Genomic DNA, 24,789 nt, shown 5'->3' with positions numbered 1-24,789 from the left:
TTTTTTCCACCTGGCTGTTCCATCCAGATAAATCATACCTACTATACTTATGTCTTCTACAAATGAACGGAAGAACTCATAGCTTGAGTAAAGTAGGGTTGCATCTGCAACAGGTTGACATCAATGTTCACATTTTTGAAATGTGACTTCAATCTACTGATTAACGTTTAATTTTTGAAATATTTAGGCACTTTTACTTTCATTTTCTGAGCAGCACCTGAAGGCAGCCACGCTATTAGTTTATTTAGCATTCCAAAATGACGGATCCGACTACGTCTCCAGAGGACCACTGGAAAGTAAGTCTCTGTTAAAGACCACTTTCGAGCTTCTCGCTCATTGTATTTTACTGTGTCATCTGTAATGTTTAATAAACTCGAAATGCTGAAGTTTGAACGGCGCTGCTAATGTAGCGTTAGCTTCATCACGTTCAGTAACATTGGAACAGATGGCTAACATGTTAGCAAAGTAAACAAAACCGTCCAAACAGAGAAACTCGTGTTTCTTAACTAATATTCTTTGTCTTGTGAATTGGCTTGCCTTCCATAAAGAAGAAAACAATTAATGCGTTAAACTATATTCAAAATATCGATTTTAAGTGAAGTTGAAAGGCTTTTTAAGAGCTTCGTCATGCTTGATACCTTTCAGTATCCGTCTCACACCAAGTCGTTTCTTTGTGAATATTACTGTATCCTTTCTTATAATCTAATATTTCTATTTCATTTATATTTAACTGAGCATTGCTGATGAAAGAATGTTGTTTATAGACCTTATATTAATGAAATTTGAGAAATCTGAGCCTTGAATTGAGTTTTAAACCTATTTTGTCAAACAACATTCATTTTTAAGGGAACTCTTAACAGTAGACAGTGTTTCTCAGGGTTTTTTTTTTTTTTTTTTCCACCATACGCAGTGGAAAATCTGAGCTAACACAACCAGGCAATAAAAACCCATTGTGTTGCGTTGCCCTACATCCAGCAGTAAAACCTATTTGACACATCGTTTATCTTCTGTTGTACTTGCAATGGACAAATCAGGCCGTTGCTCAGTAGGGGGGTTTAGACTGGCTTGTTGTTGCTCTTTTGTCAACGTATTTAGGACAGCACATATTTTCCTCTTGTCATTTCAACCTCACACTCTACATTTTATTTCTTCTTTGCTACTTGGTGATGGCCGGGCAGACAGACGGGGCTTTCAGCGACAATGGCTTTGACACCAGTGAGTACTTCTTACAGGACTTAACTCATCTTTTCTCTGTGATCTCTTGTCTCTCTTGCTTTTAATTTTCTCATAACTATTGTTTTTTGTTACTCAGGTTTCTTCACTGATACTGCCAGGAAAGGTAGCATTGTGTCCAGGGCAAACAGTATCGGCTCCACAAGTGCCTCTTCAGTTCCAAATACAGGTATTGACTTTTTAACAGATAACATTTTTTCTTACAGCTATTTACGGTCCATGTGTGATATGTTTAGAGTTGCACAGTACATCAAATAGTCTGGGTTCCTGCCCAGTCTTGGAAAAATCAGAAAATGCATAGAATTAATTTCAGGTCTGGATACCTGTGGTAAAAATATAAAGTCTGATTTTCCAGACTTGCATAATTTGAATGTTTTTTAAGACTAACATCTAGTAATGCTCAATACACACAGTGGGTGTACATGAATTTATATAAAAGGGGCATGCTTAACTTTGATATACCAAATGAGGTCTTGCTTTTAAAATTTTACCCATCAGAATTTTGGTTTTTCATTTACTGAATGAAATGAAATGCTCTTTCATAAATCAGTCAATAATTTAGTATATTGCTTGGTTTGATTGGCATCTGACAACTCTTGAAACAGAGCAGATCTGAAGTCAGTTCAGATTCCACAATAGCGCTGCCTTAAATAGTCTGGAACTAGGAAGCCAATTTTAGCATTGTGTTGATCATTATTTGTGTAATTTGCAGATAATAAAACTTGACAACTACAGGGTTAGTTTATTCTTGTCATAGGTTTCAAAATAAACACAAAGTCGAAGTTTATTATAGCAAACTCGGACTACGAATATTGAAGGTTTAGCTTATTATATCCACTATTTATTTTTGTCAATAATCCAAAAATTAAAATATAAATATGCAAAATCTGAACAAAAAACTCAATCCTTCATTTAATAAATATGCCAAGAAAAAAAATCCCTGACCTTAGCTATCAGAGCTATCTATACTACAGACATGTTTCCATAATAAAAATGAATTTGTTCCCTAACAGATGATGAAGACAGCGACTACAGGCATGAGACGTCGTACAAAGACTCTTACAAAGACCGAAGGAGACAAGCACACACACAAGCTGAGCAGAAGCGCAGAGATGCAATCAAGGTGACTTCACATCAGGATCCTTTTTTTTTTCTGCTGTTATCAATTATTCCACATATTATAGAAGTTTCTAATTTTATTCCCTCATTCTAACACCAGAAAGGCTATGATGACCTGCAGGGAATTGTTCCAACCTGCCAACAGCAGTCCGAGTTTGCTGTCGGAGCACAAAAGATCAGCAAGGCTACTATCCTTCAGAAAAGTAAGCTGTAGCCAACACATACTTTATGAATTGTGAGCCAATGTGTCTTGATGTATTCAGAAAACAATTTCTGTTTGTGCTAAATGTAGTTTCACCCCTAAACCTACCATGTTATTGCTAAAGAAATAAAACAAAAACTGGTGCTTTGTTCAGCCTTTTGTAATTTTTTTACAATAATATTTCAGGGGTCAATAATAGTACTTGCATTGTTGTTGGTTGTTAAGCTCTGATTGTATGCAGCAATACCTTTACAACCAAAATGACTGAGTTTTTATTGTAGATTTTATCCTCCATAATAAATACTTTTGGAGATTGTTATTTTAACTTCTTGAACTGCATTCCTGAAATAAATTACCTTTTTGACGATGATGCTCTGATGGGAAAACCATTTTTTTTTTCTTAGTTGCACACCTTTTTCTATACTGAGTTTTAAAATTATTGCTTTTTAATTGAATTCAAGAGTTAAAAAAGAGCATCAAACAAAAGAAGTCATATAGAAATCTTGCTGAGTTCATTTATGAGAAATGAAAAGGGAGAAGCAGCATCATCAACAACTCATAATTGACGTCCCAGAGCTGTGCCAAGATCTGTGACGAATGCATGTTTGTTTTATTGTTTCAGCAATCGACTACATCCACTTTCTTCATAAAGAAAAGAAGAAGCAAGAGGAGGAAGTTTCTGTCCTAAGGAAAGAAGTGATGGCCTTGAAGATCATGAAAACGTTAGGAAGTGGTTTATATCTTTTTTATTTTTTGCAAAAATAAAATCTTCCTTCATCTAGAAAAAAAGAAGACATAAAGTCCTGACTGCCACATGAGTTTGGATTTAAAAATAAATATTGATCATGAGGAAAGGGGGGACATCTATTTGGCTTTGATTGCAATTAATCTCCTCATTGAAAAGTTTAAATCCTAATAGGATTTAAAAAAAAAAGAGAAAATCTTTATGTTATCCCCACACAGAAGCTGCAGCTGTTTACTAAATTGGAAATAAGATGTTTGTTTCCTTCCAGGAACTATGAGCACATAGTGAAGGCCCACCAGAACAACCCACAGCAGGGAGAGGACCAGGTCTCTGACCAGGTCAAGTTCAACATCTTCCAGAACATCATGGACTCGCTCTTCGTGTCTTTCAGTAATTCTGTTTCAATGAGCAGCTTCCAAGAACTGTCTGCCTGTGTTTTCAGCTGGATCGAGGAACACTGCAAGCCACAGGCAAGGACTCTTATGGATGGATGCTGCACAAAGCAAAAACGTCAATCTGCAGAGGGAGTGACCATGTTTGTGTGCTTTTTCTCTCCTTTTTCAGACGCTGCGGGAGTTTGTTGTCGGAGTGCTCCGGCAGCTCAATGGCCAGCTTTATTAGTTGAGGAGAAGCCTCTGGCTAACTTCCAGAAATTGACTTTTAACTTGCTCTTGCCTCCCAGGATGGAATTAAAACTTCAATCTGCCACAGTCCTCACACTGACTTCAGCTCATCAGAGATTCCTGGATCGTTATTAGATTACCTCGTCAAACGCTATGGGGAGAGATGAAAGGTTGCCTTGGCTTGAGCAGTTAAGTAGGGATGCCTTGTGACCTCTTTACTGTTGGGAATTTACATCTCTACAGCATATTTTTTGCTCCATCTCAAACTTCTAAGGAACGCAGAGAAAACAAATTTTTAAGCGAAACGTGGCGTGCAGAGAACATCTAGTTATAATTTCAACAAAGCACAGAAAACGGAACGTATGAATGAAAAGCTTCCTGCAAAACAGCACAGGAAGTAGTGTCTTATCAGGTCCTCCTCCCAAGTTTGCCTAGTTTCATAATCTAAATGGTAACCATATATATATATAAACATGTGTGCCTACAAATAGATGCTCATATCAAGTCAGTTATTCAGTTCAGAGCAAATGTACCTGAGACACCGTGAGGAGAAATCGTTTATTTGACGTGAATGAAGTGAAGGAGGTGTTTCTGCCGCATCTTAATTAATAGAGTAAGAAAGCAGAACGGTCACAGCTTTTCTTCTGTCTCGTCAGTTGGTGACCATGTAGCTGGATTCTGAACGAGAGCTTTTCGTGCTGCTGCGCACAAACGAGTCACTCCTGAAATTTGTTGGATTGTTGTGAGCATTTCAAGCTCTTCTCTGTTTTCAGGAGCATGCCATATGGTGCCTCAGAATTTCTATCACTGATGCTTGCTTTGAATTAACTCTTTACTGTGACAGAGCTCCGTGTTTAAATAAGCGTAGCTTTATGATGGAGGGGGGGGGGGGGGCAAAGCAGAAAAACACATGTAAATGTTAACCCGCTGTGCCACAGCTCAGTGAACGAATTTGTTTTACAGGATGATAAACACCAAGTGTTGACTTTGATAAGCCTTTTTTTAACTTATGAAACATCACTAGAATAAGTTGTAATGCTTTTATGGTAAATGTATAGATCTGCTGTGTGAGCTTTTATAATCAGTATGTTGATTACCACTACAGTTTTTTGTTTTTTTCATTTATCACTGCTGTCATAAATATTATACCCTTAAAATTATTCATCTGTCAAAACACTTCTGTACTCGATGAAAAAAAATTACTTAGATAAATTTCAATCATTGAATTTAAACAATTTTTTTGTGTTACTTTCAGGAACTCAATTTCAAAGGTAAATCACTAGTAACTTTTAGATACCGCTGAAGTCTAATGCAAGTGCCATAAATCCACTTGCAATGATCTCAATGCTCTCATTGAGCTTACGCTACTAAAGATCATATATAAGTCGATCCATTCAAAGTCTGATCTTATTTTTGTAAACACGGAATTGGAGGTTTTATAAGGCTTGTATATGACGACGTGTGTGTCTAAACATGCAGTTGATGTGTTGATTTTATTTTCATTTTCAGGAGAAAAACTCAGTCAACATTAAACACTTTAATTACAATAAACTTATATACTTGTACTCTTAAAAATGTGATGTGGTCAAGCATTAGTTTGATACATCGCCATCTTAAACAAAAATAACTAATTCAGTTGGTAAACAAACTGTTCACAACTCAACCTTAACATTAATTTGTTGACATTACTGTGAACTCAGGTATATTTTTGTGGTTATAAAATTGGAAAACGAACCGCTGTTGCCTCTGAGGTGATGAGCATCCCTCTATAACGCCTCAACATTTGTGATTTTGTTTTGCTAACACTGATGTACATAAGTGCTTTCAGCTATGTTTTCCATTTCAGAATCTGCTGAACTCGTATTTATTCAAAGAACGTGTTATAAATAAAGTTTCCTCTTGGAATTAGATCACTGTGATCAGTTTCCTTAGCTTCGGTCCACCCAGGCTTGATCTGATGCGGTAGCTGTGCAGCGGTTTTCTTCAGGTGGTAGGAAGCACCACCTGACAGTCCTCGTCCGTCTCCACTCCCACCTCTTCCTGTGGAAAAATAAAAGCATTGCCAGTTAATTAACATTTGAGGAAAATGGATATAATGACTTCCTCATCTTACCAGGAACTCTTTTTTGCTCTTTGGGTATCCCTCCAGGATGGAATTCATCATGTCCGAAGCCTGAGAAAAAAACAAACTATTTTAGCACTTCCGAAGCAATTCTCCTTCACCACATGGCGTGCAAATTTAAACTGATTTGTTGACAAAATACACTACCAATCTCTTCCTCTTTTTCCACTCTTTTACATAAACATCACGCTCTTTATAGACCTGCAAATTACAACAAACACACCACACTGTACAAGAAATGCAGAACAGCCAAAGTAAGAGATTAATTGAGGTTTTAAAGCGGTTAACACCTTCTCTTTTTCTTCTGGTGTTACGTGATTTGTAGCCGACTTTATCTTCTCCAGACGTTCTCTGTAACCAGAACATTCGGCTTTCAGCTCCTGGATTTCTGCCATCATTTCCTCTGTTGTGAGGGAGCTGTTTAGCTCTTTCAATTCTGGCACAGCACAAAGAAATTCATTTCAGCTGTAATTCCTGCACTGGACTAAACAGCATAATTATGGTGTTGGCAGTAGAAGTGTTTTTTTTTTTTTTCTTTTTTTAATCTGAATCAGCATAGAGGTCTACCTGTATCTAGCTGCCTGCAGCTCTGTGTTAGGGTCTGCACCTCTGCACTGAGCTCTGAAATCTGTTTATCCATGGCCTTCAGGTCTGCATCATTCACATCTCTGAACTGAGACTGTGGGTGAGATTACAAATAGTTCAGACGGCATCTCCCTGCCTTACAGCAATTAAACATTCTAGATTAACAGACTAACCTGATCGGCAAAGTAAATCTTTTGCTTGCCATACATTTTCTCCTTTATCTTGCCTTCTTCAGCCAGCAGTTCCATGGCTTTGACCACTGCCTGGTGGAACAAGTTAATCTATCATCAGGTTGCGAACAATACAGCTTTAAATATTTCTCCCTTGTGCTCTCCTTAGATTTACAACTGAACATCTTTGTGGCCAAAAATGCTTCATTACCTTTCCCTAAAACCATACTTTTAATCTCACAACTAAGGTGAGAACAATTAAGTATTTTATACTAAAATACTTACACTCATTTGTGGTTTTTGTAAAAAAAAAAAAAACAGTAATTCAAATACATAAACTGACATTTAAAGGGATTGACTACAGATGACTGGATGCAGGGTAATATGACCCAGAATTGTCACAAAATCAGAAAAATACAAAAAGATGAAGGAAGAATTGATCTCACAGTTTTGCCCAACCCATGCTGCTTCTGCAAATTACAGAAGACATCCTGAGCACTGTAGGGACGGTTCTTTTCATTTAGATAGGCGAGGATGATAGACGCTCCTGTAATGAACACAATATTAAGGTTGTGCAGATATTAACATTATGCCATTGTGATACACTTAATGCACGTCTATGTTTGAGTTTGCTCGATTTCATCACATCTTATGACTCATAATCATTAGTGCCTCTTTCAGATATTCTCCCGCAACAAGCTGTTGTTCGGGTTAGCTAACGTTAGCTTTATGCTAACCTAGCTACACTTTATTTCGAAGTTTCTGTGAAACACCAACGTCTTCCACGCGGAATAAAAAGTTGTCTGGGATTAAAAACAATCGAAAGCAAATTGAAGTAGTTTATTTTTCCTTACCGTTGTCTTTTTTGCTCATTTTCGTGTGCACATTAGCTTTCCAGATTGAGTTTCGCGGAAACTTTGCGTCACGGAAAAGATCGACTATTTTATAAGAGGTATCACACCAGTATATATTTCCAACTCAGTCAATCTGAGATCTTCTGTTGAATCTTTAGCTGATATAAAGTTAGATTATTTTGACAGAGGAACGAATAATGTTTTCGCCAGTATTTGTTTCAAAGTTGTAACCGAGAGTAGTTGGCTTAAATCTTGTAAGTTGTAGCTACTAAACCCGAAAAAGTAGGCGTTGAAAGACGTCTGTTGCTCTCAAAGGAACCGTAGTAAGAACGCCCCCTGGAGTCACAACATAGGAGGACGACGAATTCACATGTTTACTTTAAATGTGAATATTCAATTCTTAGGAGATACCATTTCTAATTGTTTTTTTCATTTTAAATTAACAAAACATCAATAAGAATCATAGCATGTAGGTATGTTTGACCTTTTCGGTCTTTTTTTGGTATTTCATTGTGTCAAAGAACAATCCAAAAACCAATCTTAATTCCAAACAATTTATTCAATGTATTTTACACTTCAAAATATATCAAAACCGGATACGGAAGAGAAAATACAATACTATGCACATTAACTTAGCAGACTAGAGAATATTGATCATGGAGCAGCTTGACCGAACATTAACACCCAAATCCAACAAGCCAAAGAAATCCATCTCAGCTATCAATCAGTGCATTGTTTTTCCTACTTCATTTTCATGAAAGAATATCTAGCTGTTTTTTTTTTGTTTGTTTGTTTAATAGTACTGAAAACTTTTCTAAACAGGATAAATTTTTCAGAATAAAATAGCAATTGTTTTTTTTCTGTTGAAACAGCATAGAAGATTCAGTAAATCTGAATTTTTCTAGTTTAAAGTGCCACATTTTCTCCAACATTAAGAACAATCAGACAGACCTATACAAAAACACTTTAAACCTTTATAATAATTTTAAAAAAAGAGAGAGATCAACTTTTATACAATTTTGATGTAAACATGGTTCCAAATTAAAAAAAGGACACAATGTGAAATATATATTTTTGCCTTAAATAAGATCAAGTGGGTTGTGAGGTATTAAACCAGAGCAGAAAAAGGACAGGCAAATGAAAACAGGTGTGAACTTATTCACATAAACAGTGAATAACTTTTGCCTTAGAACAAAATCTCATAACTAAAATAAAATATGACAGCGCTTTACTGGCTCAGTTAAGACAGTAATATGGGGTAAAATAAGCTTCCACAAGAACAAAAATGCTGAAGATGTCTATTTATGAATCAACCGAAAGAAAAACTGTTTAAAATACTTAAGGTTCTGAAAATATGCAACATAAAAATAAATCCAGCTCCTATAATTATGTCATGTCAAGAAACTACAATGAAATGCCGTTTCTTGAAAGATGGATAATTACTGTAATGACCTCATAAACTAACATTAAATGCTGTCCAAAATGTCTGTATTAAATATGGCTCAGCTCAAGCAACAGGAATGTCCTATATATTTGGTCCTATGTTAAAAAGCCCTGTTTTTATCAATTCAAAAGTAGAAAAAGTTTTAACGGGCACTCCTGTAAGTTTTGAGAGTGTAATTTTTCACTTTGACAATGCTGTTGTATCAAATGTCTCATTGTATTTTTTTGTTGTTGTATTTCCTATTGCTCAGCCTACAAATAAAAAGTTATCACTGATCGGAGTCGAACAGGAAAGAAAAGAACATAAGGAAAAGGGAAAAAATATGAAATACTTCACAGTGAGAAATTGTTGCCTACCAGAAGCAGGACTGCTGGAACCTAAATTTATCTCACACGCTGGTCAACATTTTAGACTCTGCCTGGCAGGATGAACACACAGCAGCACACGCCCTTCACTGTGGTTTACCAAGCAGGCTTGATAAGAAATTAGACCCCTGACTCTCGCTTCGTCTCGAACTTTCTCCTCCTCCAAACGGATCCATCTGGTTCAGTTCAGACTGATCCAGCATTTCAAAGTCTTCTGCGTCCAAGTCTGTGTCAAATTCAGAGCTGGACTGTTTGTGGTAGCTTTTGTGCTGAACGGCCCTAGGGTGGCCTCGTCTACTACGCTGGGCGACAGAAGGCCGAGGCTGCAACGCCCCGGCTAGCGCCACCTGGATCATGTTGCTAGCAATGACTCCGGCTAACTCCCCGCTGAAATCTGAGGCGGGTGGGAGGCCACTGAGGGAAAGTTCTGCATCCTCCTGGTCAGAGTCCAGATGCGCGTCCACGTCTAGCACCGAGGCGCGGTGACTCGCCAAGCCAGACAGGCCTAGGCTAGGCAGCCCGATGCTTGTGTCGTCATCGTCGTCCATCAAAGTGGCGTCAGGGTTTATGGACGGGAAGTCTGGGAGGTCTTGAGCAAAAGACTCCTCGGCATCGCTGTGTCTATCCAGATCTAACACAAAAAAACAGAAAGTTAGAGGAGAGAAAGCAGAAGACAGGGAAGATATAATGAAGATAGCTGAGCGTACCTTCAGAGCCCTCTGTGAGTGGAGTCTGACCCCGTGACAGATTAAAGGTTCCATTGTCAGTGTAGGACACCTCAGCGTCAGAGTGCTCCGAATCAGTCAGTGCAAGTTCTTTAGCGGCAATCTCATCATCAAACTGGAGGAGAGAGGCAAAGAAGATGCTTTAATGCAATCAAGCAAAAAACACTTTAAATCAACTAATTCACTTTCAGTCTCTGCTTGCTCTAGATCTCAAACCTTTTCAAACATCAAAGAGCAAACTCATGAAACTATTTGCAAGGTTTTTGTTTTTTTTCTTTGATGCTCCTGACCTCAACAGGAAGTGGCTCTGGTATGCTACTGTATTCATCATGGCTGAAATAGATGAAGTAGCAGATACAAAAACAAATGTTTTTCTGTATACGTTCTCACCAGCTTTAATGTAAACAAAGTGACTTGAGCAGGTGCAAAGCACTTGTTACTACTCACAGGTAAGTCATTATAGTTTAACAGTATTACTGAGGAGGTTGAAGGGTTAACAGGCTTACTTTTGGGCAAAACGCAGCCAACTCTTCCTCACTGTCACTCGCTTCATCGGAGGCTGCACCACGTATCGACCTTCGCAGGACTGCAAAGGACAACAGACAGATAGTAACTAACTATTTCCGCTAAATTAATTCTCTGGTCACCACAGGTTGTAAAAAAGTATTTAAGAACAGTAAAATCATTTTTATTTATGTTGTGAATTAGATAACAGAACATCTGAAAGAAACAGACCATCTCAGTGGCTTGCAAATATCGCCATACCACGGGAACCTTTTCCCTATTTTGTCAAGTTATAACCACAAATTTCAACATATTTTATTGGATCTAGAGTCTGTGGCACAGCCAGATGTAGTGGAAATTCCCCATATTTTGCCAAAAGTCTTGTGTTACTTGCCTTTACATAAACATTCATGGCACCACATTATCCTTAAAAAGATTTTAAGATGTCATCGGCTCACTCTTTGCAGCTTTAGTATTGTTCTGGGGTATTTTTAAGACAAGACACTAATGTTGGGCGAGAAGCTTTGGCTCAGAGTCTCGTCTCTGTATCCTCCAAAAGGTATCCTCTTGGATATAGGTCAGGGCTCTGTCCAGTCAAATTGCTCTACACCAAACTTGCTTAAGTCCTCATGAACACTGCTTCATGAATTGACAGTCATGAAATTGTCCATTTTTTCTTGGTTTTACCAAAGCATTAAGAGTTCCTTTCACAGGAGCGAAGATGCCGAGCCCAACTGTTGAAACTGCTCTCTATAATCCATGCTTTGTCTTCTCTGCACCAAACTTAACACGGCTATGCAAGGCAGTTAGGCAAGTTTTGTTCTCCTGGCAACTGCCAAACACAGACTGATACACTGTCTTGGAGGCACGCCTACAGTTACACCTAAAATTGTTATTATTATTATTATTATATATAATTATTCATATATCTGGCATTTAAGTATCTTTAGACAGGGCATCATTTTACATTTTGAAGCAGTCCAGCCACAGTCCTGACTTGAATCTGATCGAGAACCATTAGAGGAAGCTACAGATGAGGGTGATAGCAATGAGGCCTTCCTATCTCAAAGACTTGGAGCTCATCAACATGCAAAATGCTAGTCTGAAGTTATAAGAAGAGCTTGGTTGCTTTGATGCCAAATCAGGAGATCCCATTCATTAGTCAGAAGGGTAATTATAATTGACATTTTTTAAATAAAATATAAATAACAGAACTTTTAGATCTGAATTTGCAAGGGCTAATAATAGTTTTGGGCTTAACTTTCGATTCTTGACTTCATAAAGCTGGAGCCATAGTTGGAACAGCTAAAATCAATGACTGGAAGAGGTAACCAAGTAGTTTTGGTAATATTGTGTATATTCCCTCATACAAGTTATTCAGGTGAATGCTGTGATTTATAAGCCCTGCCCCCTGGATCCCACAATCCCAGATGCATTCTCTGAAGGCACACAGCCTCTGATCTCAGTGAATTAATTTGTGCTTGATCTAGATATGAGAGAAGCTTTAATTCATTTTTATGTATTGTTGGCTGACAAATGTAGGCAAAACTAAAAATGGCTGGAAAATTTAGATACAACTTACACTGATTATCAATGGGCTTTGACATCATATATCCACGAACACTGAAGTCCAGTCGCTGCAGGAATGGCTCCAGCTTGACATACACGCACTGAAAAATCCGGTGAAAGGCAGCCAATGGGGTCAGGAGAGTTGCCAACACTACAGCGGGAGGGAAAAGATCACCAGTCATTACAGGAGGGAATATTTCTGTTAGGTCCGCGTGACGGGGGGGGGGGGGGAAATGTTCTCTTCAGGATTTAAATTTAGATCGGAACAGATCTGCTTTGCTGACAATCACATGTCTTAGTCTGCGTAAACCAACAAACTGCTGTAGATGGAGGGTGTTAAGATGCAGCAAACAAACTGCCGTAGATTGCTCCTCCCTGCTGAGCTGTGCAGCCTTCAGTACTTGAAGGTTAGCAGATTAGCCCACTCTTTGTCTGACCTCCTTAGCTTCCCGTTTTGAATGTCTTGTCCCAGCTTTAATCACCTCACCGAGTGGACCCTGGAATCACGGCCCCACAGATCTGATTTCATTACCCATGCATTTTTAATCACACTGGTCAGGCTACGGTTCCCTGTCAACGCGACCCTATAATAGCATGCCGTTTTATAGTCAGAGCTAGGTAAATTGCTGAGACTTACATGCAGAGTAGGAGAGCACTAATCCAGGAATGTAGTATCCAATCATAGCCAAACAGAAGAAAACTCCACAGATCAGAATGCAGAACTGTCACAGAAAAAACAGACACATATGGTTAAAGTTCAGAGGTCCTGCAAAACATTGACCCACTGAGCATTTATCAAGAGCTTAAAGAGTCTGGTTGGATTAATATTTTGCAGATTCATAAGATAATTAATCCAAATTTAGGTATTTCACATGGCTTTTAAAAGGGGCATATTCAGGAGGTAAAGCGTGTATTCATCAACTTATTTTAGGTGTTGTGTGTTATCCTCACATTGCCAGGGTTTTGTTGTTTATATTGCGCCATAGTGGATGTGAAAACCGATGCGCTGACCCAGGCCTCTGCTAAGTGGTGGCACAATTCAGGCACACTGAGGACGCCTGGCTGTACCAGACCCCAGCTGGAGAAACAGACAATGCTTTGAGATGAGAAATACTGTAATAAGAACTTATGCAAAAATGGATCAAAACAAACCTCTCATTTTCTGATTCTTCCAATTTTTGGACTGTGGAGAGAGAAAGAAAAAACATTCTTATGCAGCAGACAACAGTCTTACACAGTTAATTTCAACATAATCTAAGAATACAATAGATACAATATATTGTGACTGAAAACTTTGTGCAATCTGTAGACAAATTAAGTAAAAATGATTACTACAAATGATTAATTCCACACATATCTGGAATTATGAGTTCAAATTGTGCAAAAATATCTTCCACGCTAAAGCAAAGCCCAGCCCCTCTAATTTTTGGCCAGATCTTATTCCTCCAGGTATCAGCAAACACAAGCATAGCCAGGCCGATGGCCAGCAGGAACAGCAGCCGCAGTGACGTCAGTGCAAAGAACCTTGAGAGAAAAGCAGACACAAAATCCTGAACAGACAATTCATCATCAGAGAAGCCTGAACAGAGAAGATTACCTCACTTTGTGCACAATTGACTGGACCACAAATCCCTTAAGGAGCCCCTTTCTGAGACTTTGATTCAGAAGAATGAAAGAATAAAAATATATCTTTTCCCCAGACAAGATGGAGAAACACTGTATAACCAGAACACTATGTTTTAAGAGTCGTAAGAGCTCACCTGACCAGACAAGGACTGGGCACCATTTTTTTCCTAATAACAATCCTCCATGTCCTAGCTTCAAAGCCCAACCTCTACATCATATATGATGGATAGGTTTTGGTGTTGCCTTAAGTTGAGCACATTTGTAAATATCTGTGATGCTAAAATGTTCCACAGCAACATTCCTCTTGTTTAAACAGTTTTTAGTATTTACCCTTTTCGGCAGCGAGATAAAACATTGCTATTCACCGGAAGCAATAGCAGTCATAGAAATATGAGTGCTATATATTTCAAGAAAATTGGATACATTCTAAATTATTATTTGCATATGGGTGAAATGACTCTGATTATTCTAACAATTTGAAGTTACCAGTGAATGAAGATTGGTGTCTTTTGAATCAATTTTCCCCAAAATGTATTTATTATCAGAATCTGAGAACCCTACATCTGAAATTACCGTTCTGATGTTATTACTGTGAGTGTTTTAGCTTTAAACTAAGGAAAAGTGGTAGACTTGTTGATCTGAGGTAACATGTATTAATTCTGTATTTGCAGTGCATCGATTTCAGTTATTATTTTTAACTTGAACATATTCAATCACTAAAAAGCTGCAGACTGTGGATTTAAATTGCAATTCCAACAAGCAAACAGTTTTCTCCCCCCCACTGCCTGGGACCACAGTGATTAAAGTAAGCCTCTCAATGATGGTTTAATTTAAGAACTCAAAAACGTGTTGACCCAAACAGTGCTGCAGGGTTTTGCCAACCTGAAGATTACCTTGAAGAATTTGCTGACTGCTGGGATTTAAGTGAAAATACAAGCATGATCAACAAATTAACAGTAAATAAAAGTTACTGAGATAGACTGAAGCTGCAATGCACTACTGGGGTTTGTGCTGAAGCAATAGTAAAACTGAACATTAAGGCCTTGAAACGGTTAATGACCTAATCAAATAAAATCTGAATGGCTGAGCTTGAACAGCACTATGGCCAATCATGCTTTCTTTGTATGTAACACTACAGCGAGTTTTATAATTCAAGTATTATCAAGGTCATCAAGTTAACTAAAGAACATCTTCTAACTGAGTTATTCACAGGAAAATACAGTAGTTATATGCTCTTCAAATTTAAAGCCAGAAATTAGTAGGTTTCTGATTTTAAGTTATAAAAAGTGCACCTAAAAATGTTAAGATCATTTTTATGACCCAAGCTGTGGTGACCATAAATAGGAGCGGTACTCTGCCACATGCTCCAAATGACAGGTGAAACACTTTCACCGCCTGTTTGCAAGCAGGTTCTCGTGTCAGGAAATGAGTCTCTGCAAAACTATCACACACACACACACACACACACACACCAATGTGGAAGGATACACTCGTGCATATTTTCATATGAGATGGAAACCTACCAGAATACAACGTTGACAACAATGTAAAGGAGGACACTGTGAAAGGGTCTTTCCCACACTAGCACAGACTGAAGGTAGGTCAAAACGGGTTCGTAGGGTCCCAGCTTGGACAGAAAAGCCTCTCTGACAGCCCGCACATGACCGTCTCTTTCACTGGAGCACGACCGACTCCGCAGGCAGACACTAGACCCGTGCTCGGAGGAACAATCCCCCATGGAGGAATTTTCTGTAGCCCCAGTGTGCGCCATCTTAGAGTCTGCCGTTGACAAAAACCAGCCTGAAAAATAAAGACTAAATAAAGGAAAGTGGAAAAAAGGTAAACTGCTTGATGAGACACTACAGCGCCACGGAGCCTAGTCCGCTCACAACACTGACGCTAACGGTTAGGGCTAACAGCGAGAGAGGCCACCTGAAATATCATACTCACTGTTTAGAATTAGACTTCTTCTTATATTAAAAGTAATCATTATGTAAAAATCCACATTTGAAACATTTTATAAGACGGTGACACTTACTATTTAGTCATTTTCCCCCAGAAATGTAGCACTTCTCTTCAAAAATTGTCAATATGGCGTGTCTTGTTTTTCCGACTGCACAGTGGGCCAATCAGAATCCACAGAAACAATTGCGTCATGGTGCGTTCAGGTAAAATTGGATTATATTGTTTACGATGCCTTTCAGACAACTGAAGTCGACAGAATTACACATTTCAAAAATTTTATTGAAAAGGATCACAAGTTATATGAAGCATTACAACTTGTCTTTACATTGTTTACACGTCAACTCACAATTAAATCAAACTTTAATGTTCACTTTCAAAATAATAATAATTGTTAGTTCAATTCAAAACTGAATCTTTCTAAAATTGTTAATTTAATTCATCCTTGAAGTGAATTGAATTAATTAAAGAAATCAGCCTTGATCTTTTTTTTTTTCTTTAGCTCGTATATTTGGATAAGATGTCGATTTTCAAAAGGCTCCTTTTTGGAGCTTAAATTAAGCCACAATTGTTTTAGATTGTCAAAATGTTTAAGTAGAAGTATTAATTATCAATGTTCAATTTTCCATACATTTACCAAACGCTTACGTTCTCCATGTTCAGCATTACTAGTGGTAGGTGTCATGCATATGGACAGAGAGCAGCAAAAAGTAAGAAACATACTTAAAAAAAGAATTCATTTCATTATTTTCGGAAAAAATATGAGAGGAAGTGATATTAAAAAGAAGGAACGACTAAATAAGTGTCAAAAAATAAAGTCTAACACTACTTCCGGTGGACACCTTTTAAGAAAATTAACTTTTCTGCTGAACTTTTGCCATCTGCGGCACCTATCACTTTATTTAATAATTTACAGTCTTAAATCATTCGTTGGTTGTTTTCGGGAGATTTATTTGCCAGCTCAAAAGGTGGGAGCACGCAAGTAAACCCAGAGGCTTGCCTGCAACGTCATACTCAAAAGGTCCGCATCATTTAAATGTTGGCGCACCGAAAAGTTGGTGGCAAAAATTTTAATACAAATAAAAAAAATAAAAAGAATGCTTTCATCTCGGTTTGGTTAGGTGCGTAATAATCAAATAACTGCTTATATTTTCTATATTTGCTTGAGATTTCACTGTCAACAATAAGGATTAAAAAATTTCGAGTGATCTCAATCGTCTACACTTGTTTTGAGGTCACGCCTTCTTCCCTGTTGAACGGAAAAGGAGCGGACCCACTGCCAAAGCGGGAAGGAGCGGGCTGTTGATGGCAATTCAGTGTCGAATCTGAGAGAGAATTGCAGCTGTCGTTATTGTAAATTTAGCTAGCCTGTCTGCTGGCTAGCTAAAGAAAGAGCAACTGAAGATTGAACATGCCCCGGGAAATTATAACCCTTCAACTCGGACAGTGTGGAAATCAAAGTATGTAACGGAAAATAATAGCTAACTTGCTTCATCAACGCAAACTGTATTGCAGTCTTATCAGAGGCAAATTTTCTACATTTTTCGTTTGCTCGTCAAAACGAAAAAATGTTTGTACAGTATTCTAAACGGTAAAGGAAACTGAAGCTAAGTATGAATATACCTACTTTTGTGAAAATTTCGGTGTATTTAACGTTATTGCATCCTAGCTTAACGGCTAACGGATACTCAACTGAGATGAGTTAACGTTAGCTGCGCATGCTAAATAGATATCAGCTTATGTTGTTTTTTTCCCCTACTTGTAGTGATCTATTAAATGCATTTAACACTGTTTAATGCAAGACATTTATCCGTGTTTTCTCTTGTATTTTATAGTCGGCTTCGAGTTTTGGAAGCAGCTGTGTGCAGAGCATGGCATCAGTCCAGAGGGTATCGTGGAGGAGTTTGCAACTGAAGGGACGGACAGGAAGGACGTGTTCTTCTACCAGGTAACTACAAAACTTATTTCGGTGACTCTGTTTTTAATGTGAAACTCATTTTAAATAGAAAAATTTCACACGGGGTATATTTGTGCAGAAGAAAGTTAGTATGTATTGTCATTGATACAAAATATGTATTTTTTCCCACCTCAGGCAGCTGTAGATGATATTGTAATTATCAAATTGTTATTACCATTTTTTTTCACTAATTTGGGCTTGATTAGAATATTGGAGTCCATGGCAATTTACATTGCTCCTGTTCATAAGTAAAAGTAATTTCATTCGTCGATATTAGAAATGTCCTTAAGTAAAACAATGTTGCTGCGTCACGTCGAGTAGTAATGATACTTTTCCTATTGTTTTAGTCATTTCTTTCACGCCATTCATTCACACGTTTATTGTTTTGTTGCTGTGCAAGTACTGACTGAACATGACAAGTTCTCTTGATGTTTTAATTATGTGTTGAGAATATGTGTGCCCTGTTCAACCTGGTCATATTTGTGGCCCTCAAATGCACCACCACTATTTTCCAGTAGGTGGCATTCGTGTCATATAAAAAAAGGAGAACCCAGCAGAGCTGTCAAGAACACAGACTGTGTTGCATCTCGAAACTAATCCTGGTTGTTAATCAAACTCTTCAGGCTGATGACGAGCACTACATCCCCCGTGCTGTCCTCCTGGATCTGGAGCCCCGCGTGATCCATTCAATTCTCAACTCCCCATATGCAAACCTGTATAATCCAGAGAACATCTACCTGTCTGAGCATGGTGGAGGTGCAGGGAACAACTGGGCCAGTGGATACTCACAGGTCAGTTTTTGTGTAGAAATCACATCTATTTAAACTAATTTCATTAAATCATTTTTCACTTGATTTTTTTTTTTTTTTTCCCCCCCCAGGGCAAAAAAATCCAAGAAGACATCTTTGATATTATTGACCGAGAGGCAGACGGTAGCGACAGCCTGGAGGCAAGTCCAACACGTGTAACTTAGTGTCTTTGAGGCTGGGGTCACTCTGACTGACTGTGGTTGCATGGAAACTTAAGCACTGATTTTAAACATAAAGGCATACCTTTGTGTGGCGGTGCCACAACTGTATAGTCTGCTGACTAATTCAGACCATTCAAGAGCAGTGAGGCTGAGATCAGACATTAAGAAAACTGTCGGTTGCATGTTTTACAGTTAATGTGATGGATTAATTTCGTCTTAACATGTAAGAATAGCAACATGTAATGGATGGATGGATGTAAGAATAGCAACAGTTTAGACTAAGCTGTTGTGATTTGTGGGATGTTTTTATGTGGTCATTTTGTTGTCTCTGTAATCACTTTGAGTTTATTTGTGGTCATTTTCTGTCTCTCTGGGCTTGTTTATCCACTTTTGGTCCATTTTTCTCTCTTGTTGTTGTTTTGTAGCTTTACAAACTTTTTTTGTAGTGGTATTTGCAGCCCCTGACTCTTATAATTTTGATCATTTTAAGAGTGCTTCCCGTCTAAATTATTGTCATCGACTCAGCCTTTCTGTTGGGCATAGCGACATGGTCTACCTGACATTACTCAGGCAGATTGCTGCGCCTCAGCAGTCTTCCTGACGTAAGTGACTTGATGGAAACGGCATACTAAAATAGTGCCAGAGCCTGTCCTCTTAAAACCAGCTAAATCCCAGCCATCCCGCTCTATTATTCTTAGCCTCTTTATTTTTTTTGTGAACCCAATTCAGCTTCCAGCCTCTCATAAAATAACACTCGTATTTCCCCTCAGAGGTCTGCAATTTCTGTAACTCCTTTCCCATTATGAGCCCACATTATTATTTAGTGTGCGCACTCATGTGTGCACTGGGTAGGAACGTGGGCCGAGCTGCTGTTGGCATGTGTGTGTTAGCAGGGTGTGGTGTGCAGTGTGTTTGGTGATAGTAGTTGGGGCGAATGTTGAAGGCAGGTATTACAGGCCTGACTCGAGGGGGGGTTGGGTGGGGGGGAGGTCGAGGAGGAAGCCCATTTGCGAGGTGGGGCTCTGCTACCATTTATATAACTGCCTAGGAAGCGAGGCGTTTGCTCACCCACACACTTTTCTGTTCTGCACCACTGGAGTCAACTGTAGGTTTTTACACGCATGTGGTGCATGCTGCAGCTCGAGGGTGCTGGTAATGAGTAACGCTTTGTCTCTGCAGGGATTTGTCCTCTGTCACTCGATTGCCGGGGGAACCGGGTCGGGACTGGGTTCGTACCTGCTGGAAAGACTCAACGACAGGTCCATAAACAGTCCTCCGGCTTACTTGCTGCTACTTACTTTAGATTTGGCTTGGGATCTGGTGTGTGTGTAAATAAAATATTTCCTGCTCCACAGGTACCCAAAGAAGCTGGTACAGACCTACTCTGTTTTCCCAAACCAGGATGAGATGAGTGACGTGGTTGTTCAGCCGTACAACTCGCTGCTCACACTGAAGAGGCTTACCCAGAATGCAGACTGCGTGGTGAGCAGCGCTTGAGTGGGAATGCCGATTATTATCCCTTTCTTTCAAGATAAAATGTGCACTCAGGGCATTTCTTTCGTGGAAAGTTGTCTATTGTTTTGATTATTTCACTGTTACATTCTTGAGTAGTTTCTCCTGTTGGCTGTGATCCGGAATGTAGAAAGTCTTTTTAACAAGTTTGAAGATCAAACTGCTTAGTTACTTTTTAGAATCTGCAAAATGTTGAACTGCAAATTTACAAAAGAGTTGCATATTCAAAAATAATTTTAAAAAATGACAGAAATTAGTGTTCATACGAGTCGCACATCTTTAGCTTTCACAACCAGTTAATTATTGGCCAACTCAACTTTTGAATAAAGCAACCATTCTCTCAGTTTTCCACAAGCGCTACAGCCGTCTCTCTTTCAATGTTTGCAGTTCCTTTATCTAAAATAATCTGGGACTTTTCCAATTTCTTGCTCAGCAAACTAATAAACAGATTGCATTAGCAGTATTGTCTTGCAAGTGCAACTTATTAAATTTGACTTCTAAATATCTGATTGTATTAAGACACAGATGCACTGGCAGTCTAATGGAATTTCCTCTTTAATGCCTACTTCCTCCAGGGTCTTGCATAAGAACCTAATGTTGATAGGATTAGCCTGAGAGCTAATAGAATCTATCCCTAGAATTGGTCTCCCTGTTGCGTCCGTACAGTTTATTGCATATCTTCTACTTTCCTAACAATGACGCAGTGTGTGTGGCTTCTTCTTCTTCTCATTACTGCTGTACCTTCTCACTCCTAAAAGCATAGCAGTATATTGACTTGTGTCTTGACTTGCTCTCTGTCTCTATTTGTTTTCTAATTGCTCCGTCTTGTCCATCAGGTTGTTCTGGATAACACCGCTCTGAATCGCATTGCCACAGACAGGCTGCACATCCAGAACCCCTCCTTCTCCCAGATTAATCAGCTGGTGAGTAAGATGTCAGTTTCATTTGAGGTTCAGCTAATTGTCTCCAAGGGTGTTTTTGATCATCACAAAACATACAGAAACACGGCGGACTTGAAGAGACGCTCGACAACCACTAAGAAATCACAAACTTGTTTGGTTGGTTAGTTGGGCCTTAAATCTAATTGCTGCTTTCTTGGAACCGTCCCTGGCTTCATGGCAGGATATGTTGCCTGACTGGAAAACTTTTTTTTGTTTCATTTTTCTTAGGATACATGTTTAATTTCTTGTCAGAGCTTTGCATTGAGATGTCTCAACATTTTAGGTTTCCACAATCATGTCTGCGAGCACAACTACGCTACGCTACCCAGGCTACATGAACAACGACCTGATTGGTCTGATCGCTTCACTCATTCCCACGCCCCGTCTCCACTTCCTCATGACGGGCTACACACCACTGACCACTGACCAGTCGGTAAGTAGCTGATATTTCACTAGATGAAATGTACAGCACGAGACGTTAGGATTGAAAGCACTAACGGAGCCACGTCACAGGTTGCTAGTGTGAGGAAGACGACGGTGCTGGATGTGATGAGGAGACTGTTGCAACCTAAGAACGTGATGGTGTCCACTGGAAGAGAGAGACAGCCCAGTCACTGCCACATTGCTATCCTCAACATCATCCAGGGAGAAGTTGATCCCACGCAGGTATGCGAGCTGAAAACAAAAAATGTTATCATTTGTGGCATTTAAAAAAAACAAAAACAAACATTGTTTCTTTAGGTGCATAAAAGCCTCCAAAGGATCCGGGAGCGCAAACTTGCCAACTTCATTCCCTGGGGTCCGGCCAGCATCCAGGTGGCCTTGTCCAGAAGGTCTCCATACCTGGCCTCAGCTCACAGAGTGAGCGGGCTGATGATGGCCAACCACACCAGCATCTCTTCTGTAAGCACTCAGCACAGTCTTACCGTTTCCTACTGTGTAATTATGTGAAGATATTTGAAAATTCTCATAAGGATCTGTTTGTTTTAAATGTTTTTTTTTCCATCCCACTGGTTTAAAAACTGTTAAACTAAAAAATAAATAAATTAAAAAAAAAACGAAAAATTAAACGGAAAGGCAAAACAATTTGCCTTTCTGTAACCATCTGATTGATGTAATCTTAAGTTGCAACAACCACTACTCTTTGCTTCATTAATAAGCCAAAACTATTCCAACGAAGTCCTTATCAGATTTTCTTTCTCTTTAAAGAAGAGAATCAAAACGGAAAGTAGATGTAAAGAAATCTGATAAGGAACTTGAATCCTTCCTGGTTTTAATTATAGTTTTGCCCTCACTCTGTTGCTGTTCTAGCTCTTCGACCGAACGTGCAGGCAATATGACAAACTGCGAAAGCGCGAGGCCTTCCTGGAACAGTTCCGCAAAGAGGACATATTCAAGGACAACTTTGATGAGCTGGACAACTCTCGTGAGGTCGTCCAGCAGCTGGTGGACGAGTACACAGCAGCGACACGACCCGACTACATCTCCTGGGGCACACAAGAGCAGTGACCATTGTTCTGAATTTCTGCACCATAACTGGCTATAGCTGCTGTTCTGACAATTATTTATTAGCAGGTTATAGCATGTAATTATAAGTTAGGAGGCCGTGATTAATGTTAAGAACTTGTATTAACCAAAGTGTTTCCTGGATTGTTATATTTTGGAGATTCATAATCTTAGTTGATGTGACAGTTTTTCTCCTAATGAATAGTTAATTTCGAGTTATATTGCAAGTAATTACAGAAAGCATCAGTTACTGTTGTCTCTAAAACATTAGTTTCCTGTACTGCACCTGTATTTTGCCAATGTTAAACAACTTGCTGCCTTGTTTTTCTCTATTTTTATACAGTTCAGTAGTTTTTTTGTTTTTGGATTTCTAGAAGCGCCCACTACCTATTGGCTGCATAAGAGTGATGGCTAATGTAGGTTTCGCCATACCTCACCTTTCTTACTTCCACGGTGAATTGTACAATCCGTCTGCTGCTGATTCACAATGCTCAAGGTGTCACTGTTCATGACAAACAAGAATGTGGAGCTGTTCTGACTGGTGTCAAAATAACTTCAATTTAAACAGCTTTTGTCTTTTAAAGTAACAGTTTAACAAGCGTAAAGCCTCTAACATGTCTGTAAATAGGCTTCAAAGAATTGCTGGTTCCCTGAGTATTAAATGTATTGCTCCTTATTGCTGTTTGTTGGACCTGTAAGATTAATAAACATGTTTTCTATTACTGTACTTTTCTACCTTCTAAAGGCACAATTGGCTGTATGGAAACATTACTCTTCCTGTTGTCATCTTCAAAGTGATGTAACATTATTTCTCCTCTCACCTGGAGCACAGTGTACCAGCGCCTGCTCATGTAATTCAGCCAAGGATCATTAACTGCGGGGAACGCAATGGCACTTAGCAATGCTTGCTTTAGCTGGTATTGTTTTCACTCTGAACTTTTTAGGAGGAAACTTTAAGATGTACTGCTGGGGCCAGACGGCAGCATTTATCTACAAAAACATGGCTTATTACAAAAGTGTTTAAAGGGGGATATTATGTACTTTACAGGCACAGAGTGCCATTTTATAGTACCATCAAGAAACTGTTGCGTTCAGTTATAAAATTCTGCATATTTCAAGCACAACTTAAATTTGAAATTTGCCTTTCTGTAATTTCAAAACAAATTACTATCATGGCTGTGGCTCAATCAAGTAACTTATTGCCTTCAGTTATGAAATTGCTGCATACGTCAAACATAACTTAATAGAAATTTGACTTAGCAATTTGACCACTGTCTCTTTAAGAAGCTCCTACTCTTTATGACAACACCTTCGCAACAATGCTCCCGTTTTGCTGTTTACAACCATTCTTGACGGAAAGATAGTTTGTAAGATAAGCTCAGCAAACTCACAGTTCCACGAGGTGTTTGCCAATTGCTGCTGCCGCTAGTCTGAAGGAGCCGAGTGGGGAAGACATGGGGGAAGTTGGAGACTGGAGCTCCAAGGAAAAGCTTGTGGAAATGGGCAGCCCTTTGTAAGTATAATTGATAAGGCGGCCTCCAGTAGCTACCAGAAATAGTCAATATTTCCTCAAACATTCAAGAAGTGATCAATGAAACATTACTAGTATGTCTTTGAAGATGTTCTAACCATATACAAAGCTCAAAGTTGATTTTACAGAACATTTTCAAACATTTTACACAAATTCCTCCCCCAACCTCCTTTTAGGAAGTGAAGCACCATTGACAATAATGTAAAATGGGTATTTCTTTTATTAATTACAGTATTTATAGTTTTTATTGCACTCCCAAATTAGTTAAAAATAGTGCAATTAAATATACACATTACATAAAAAAGGTACCATGCAGCTTACAGACAAACTTAATACTAAGCAAGGACATCCGCAGTTTTTTTTTTTTTTTTTTCCTTTACATATATCTAGCTCGGAGCTGCCTGCAGCTGCAGTGGAAAAAGCTAAAGACCTGCTTCTGAACCAGGGGTAGCGCAATGACTTGTCAAGGCCTTTCGTGGTGTAGACACAAAAGTGTTCAAACTGGTTATATTTCTAGTGTAGCA

The 24,789-nt window shown here is 38.8% G+C and overlaps 4 protein-coding genes across 5 annotated transcripts; 2 read left to right on the top strand and 2 right to left on the bottom strand.

Moving 5' to 3' along the window:
• Window positions 1-206: 206 nt before the first annotated feature.
• Window positions 207-4,392, top strand: LOC106953878 (MAX dimerization protein MLX). The gene is made up of 8 exons (XM_015042958.1): window positions 207-296; window positions 1,179-1,215; window positions 1,313-1,402; window positions 2,247-2,356; window positions 2,453-2,555; window positions 3,177-3,276; window positions 3,568-3,769; window positions 3,864-4,392. Exons 1-8 carry the CDS (start codon window positions 258-260, stop codon window positions 3,918-3,920), a joined length of 738 nt encoding a protein of 245 aa, XP_014898444.1. The 5' UTR covers window positions 207-257; the 3' UTR covers window positions 3,921-4,392.
• Window positions 4,393-5,014: 622 nt separating this feature from the next.
• psmc3ip (PSMC3 interacting protein) lies at window positions 5,015-7,942 on the bottom strand. Its single transcript, XM_015042959.1, has 8 exons — window positions 7,654-7,942; window positions 7,246-7,346; window positions 6,803-6,892; window positions 6,612-6,723; window positions 6,335-6,480; window positions 6,192-6,245; window positions 6,036-6,095; window positions 5,015-5,962 (listed from the first exon to the last, which is right to left on the bottom strand). Exons 1-8 carry the CDS (start codon window positions 7,670-7,672, stop codon window positions 5,906-5,908), a joined length of 639 nt encoding a protein of 212 aa, XP_014898445.1. The 5' UTR covers window positions 7,673-7,942; the 3' UTR covers window positions 5,015-5,905.
• Window positions 7,943-8,193: 251 nt separating this feature from the next.
• On the bottom strand, window positions 8,194-16,160 carry retreg3 (reticulophagy regulator family member 3). 2 transcript variants are annotated; one of them, XM_015042955.1, is made up of 10 exons: window positions 15,925-16,160; window positions 15,410-15,700; window positions 13,678-13,784; window positions 13,413-13,443; window positions 13,212-13,338; window positions 12,898-12,982; window positions 12,274-12,411; window positions 10,694-10,773; window positions 10,170-10,302; window positions 8,194-10,093 (listed from the first exon to the last, which is right to left on the bottom strand). In XM_015042955.1, the coding sequence occupies exons 1-10, from the start codon at window positions 15,933-15,935 to the stop codon at window positions 9,549-9,551; spliced, it is 1,548 nt and encodes a 515-aa protein (XP_014898441.1). In that variant the 5' UTR covers window positions 15,936-16,160; the 3' UTR covers window positions 8,194-9,548. The 2 variants fall into 2 exon arrangements, with proteins under 2 accessions (XP_014898441.1, XP_014898442.1); XM_015042956.1 differs by having other exon boundaries at window positions 15,410-15,686; window positions 15,925-16,159.
• Window positions 16,161-17,041: 881 nt separating this feature from the next.
• Window positions 17,042-23,461, top strand: tubg1 (tubulin, gamma 1). Its single transcript, XM_015042957.1, has 11 exons — window positions 17,042-17,308; window positions 17,684-17,796; window positions 18,429-18,596; window positions 18,686-18,754; window positions 19,955-20,034; window positions 20,131-20,257; window positions 21,124-21,210; window positions 21,512-21,661; window positions 21,742-21,894; window positions 21,970-22,131; window positions 22,540-23,461. The coding sequence occupies exons 1-11, from the start codon at window positions 17,260-17,262 to the stop codon at window positions 22,735-22,737; spliced, it is 1,356 nt and encodes a 451-aa protein (XP_014898443.1). The 5' UTR covers window positions 17,042-17,259; the 3' UTR covers window positions 22,738-23,461.
• The last annotated feature ends 1,328 nt before the right edge of the window (window positions 23,462-24,789 follow it).

The sequence above is a fragment of the Poecilia latipinna genome, unplaced genomic scaffold (genome assembly GCF_001443285.1).
Source record: "Poecilia latipinna isolate Pla-1442-1.1 unplaced genomic scaffold, P_latipinna-1.0 Scaffold610, whole genome shotgun sequence".
In the NCBI taxonomy this organism is placed as follows: Eukaryota; Metazoa; Chordata; class Actinopteri; order Cyprinodontiformes; family Poeciliidae; genus Poecilia; species Poecilia latipinna.
Note: the sequence above shows the minus strand (reverse complement) of the source record. Positions and strands in the feature narration are given on the sequence as shown.

Bases quoted from the DNA above. Each gene is read 5' to 3' on its own strand.
- psmc3ip (XM_015042959.1), bottom strand. The intron at 6,893-7,245 runs GTGAGATCAATT...TTGTTCCACCAG, and splicing joins AGCATGGGTTGGGCAAAACT to GCAGTGGTCAAAGCCATGGA. The intron at 6,096-6,191 runs GTAGTGTATTTT...TTTTTTTCTCAG, and splicing joins GGAAAAAGAGGAAGAGATTG to GCTTCGGACATGATGAATTC.
- tubg1 (XM_015042957.1), top strand. From the start codon at position 17,260: ATGCCCCGGGAAATTATAACCCTTCAACTCGGACAGTGTGGAAATCAA. The intron at 20,035-20,130 runs GTCCATAAACAG...CCTGCTCCACAG, and splicing joins CTGGAAAGACTCAACGACAG to GTACCCAAAGAAGCTGGTAC. The intron at 21,211-21,511 runs GTGAGTAAGATG...TCAACATTTTAG, and splicing joins TCTCCCAGATTAATCAGCTG to GTTTCCACAATCATGTCTGC.
- LOC106953878 (XM_015042958.1), top strand. From the start codon at position 258: ATGACGGATCCGACTACGTCTCCAGAGGACCACTGGAAA. The intron at 297-1,178 runs GTAAGTCTCTGT...ATGGCCGGGCAG, and splicing joins CTCCAGAGGACCACTGGAAA to ACAGACGGGGCTTTCAGCGA. The intron at 3,277-3,567 runs GTTAGGAAGTGG...GTTTCCTTCCAG, and splicing joins GCCTTGAAGATCATGAAAAC to GAACTATGAGCACATAGTGA.
- retreg3 (XM_015042955.1), bottom strand. The intron at 12,412-12,897 runs GTAAGTCTCAGC...CTCCCGCTGTAG, and splicing joins AGTGCTCTCCTACTCTGCAT to TGTTGGCAACTCTCCTGACC. The intron at 10,094-10,169 runs GTACGCTCAGCT...TTTTTGTGTTAG, and splicing joins ACTCACAGAGGGCTCTGAAG to ATCTGGATAGACACAGCGAT.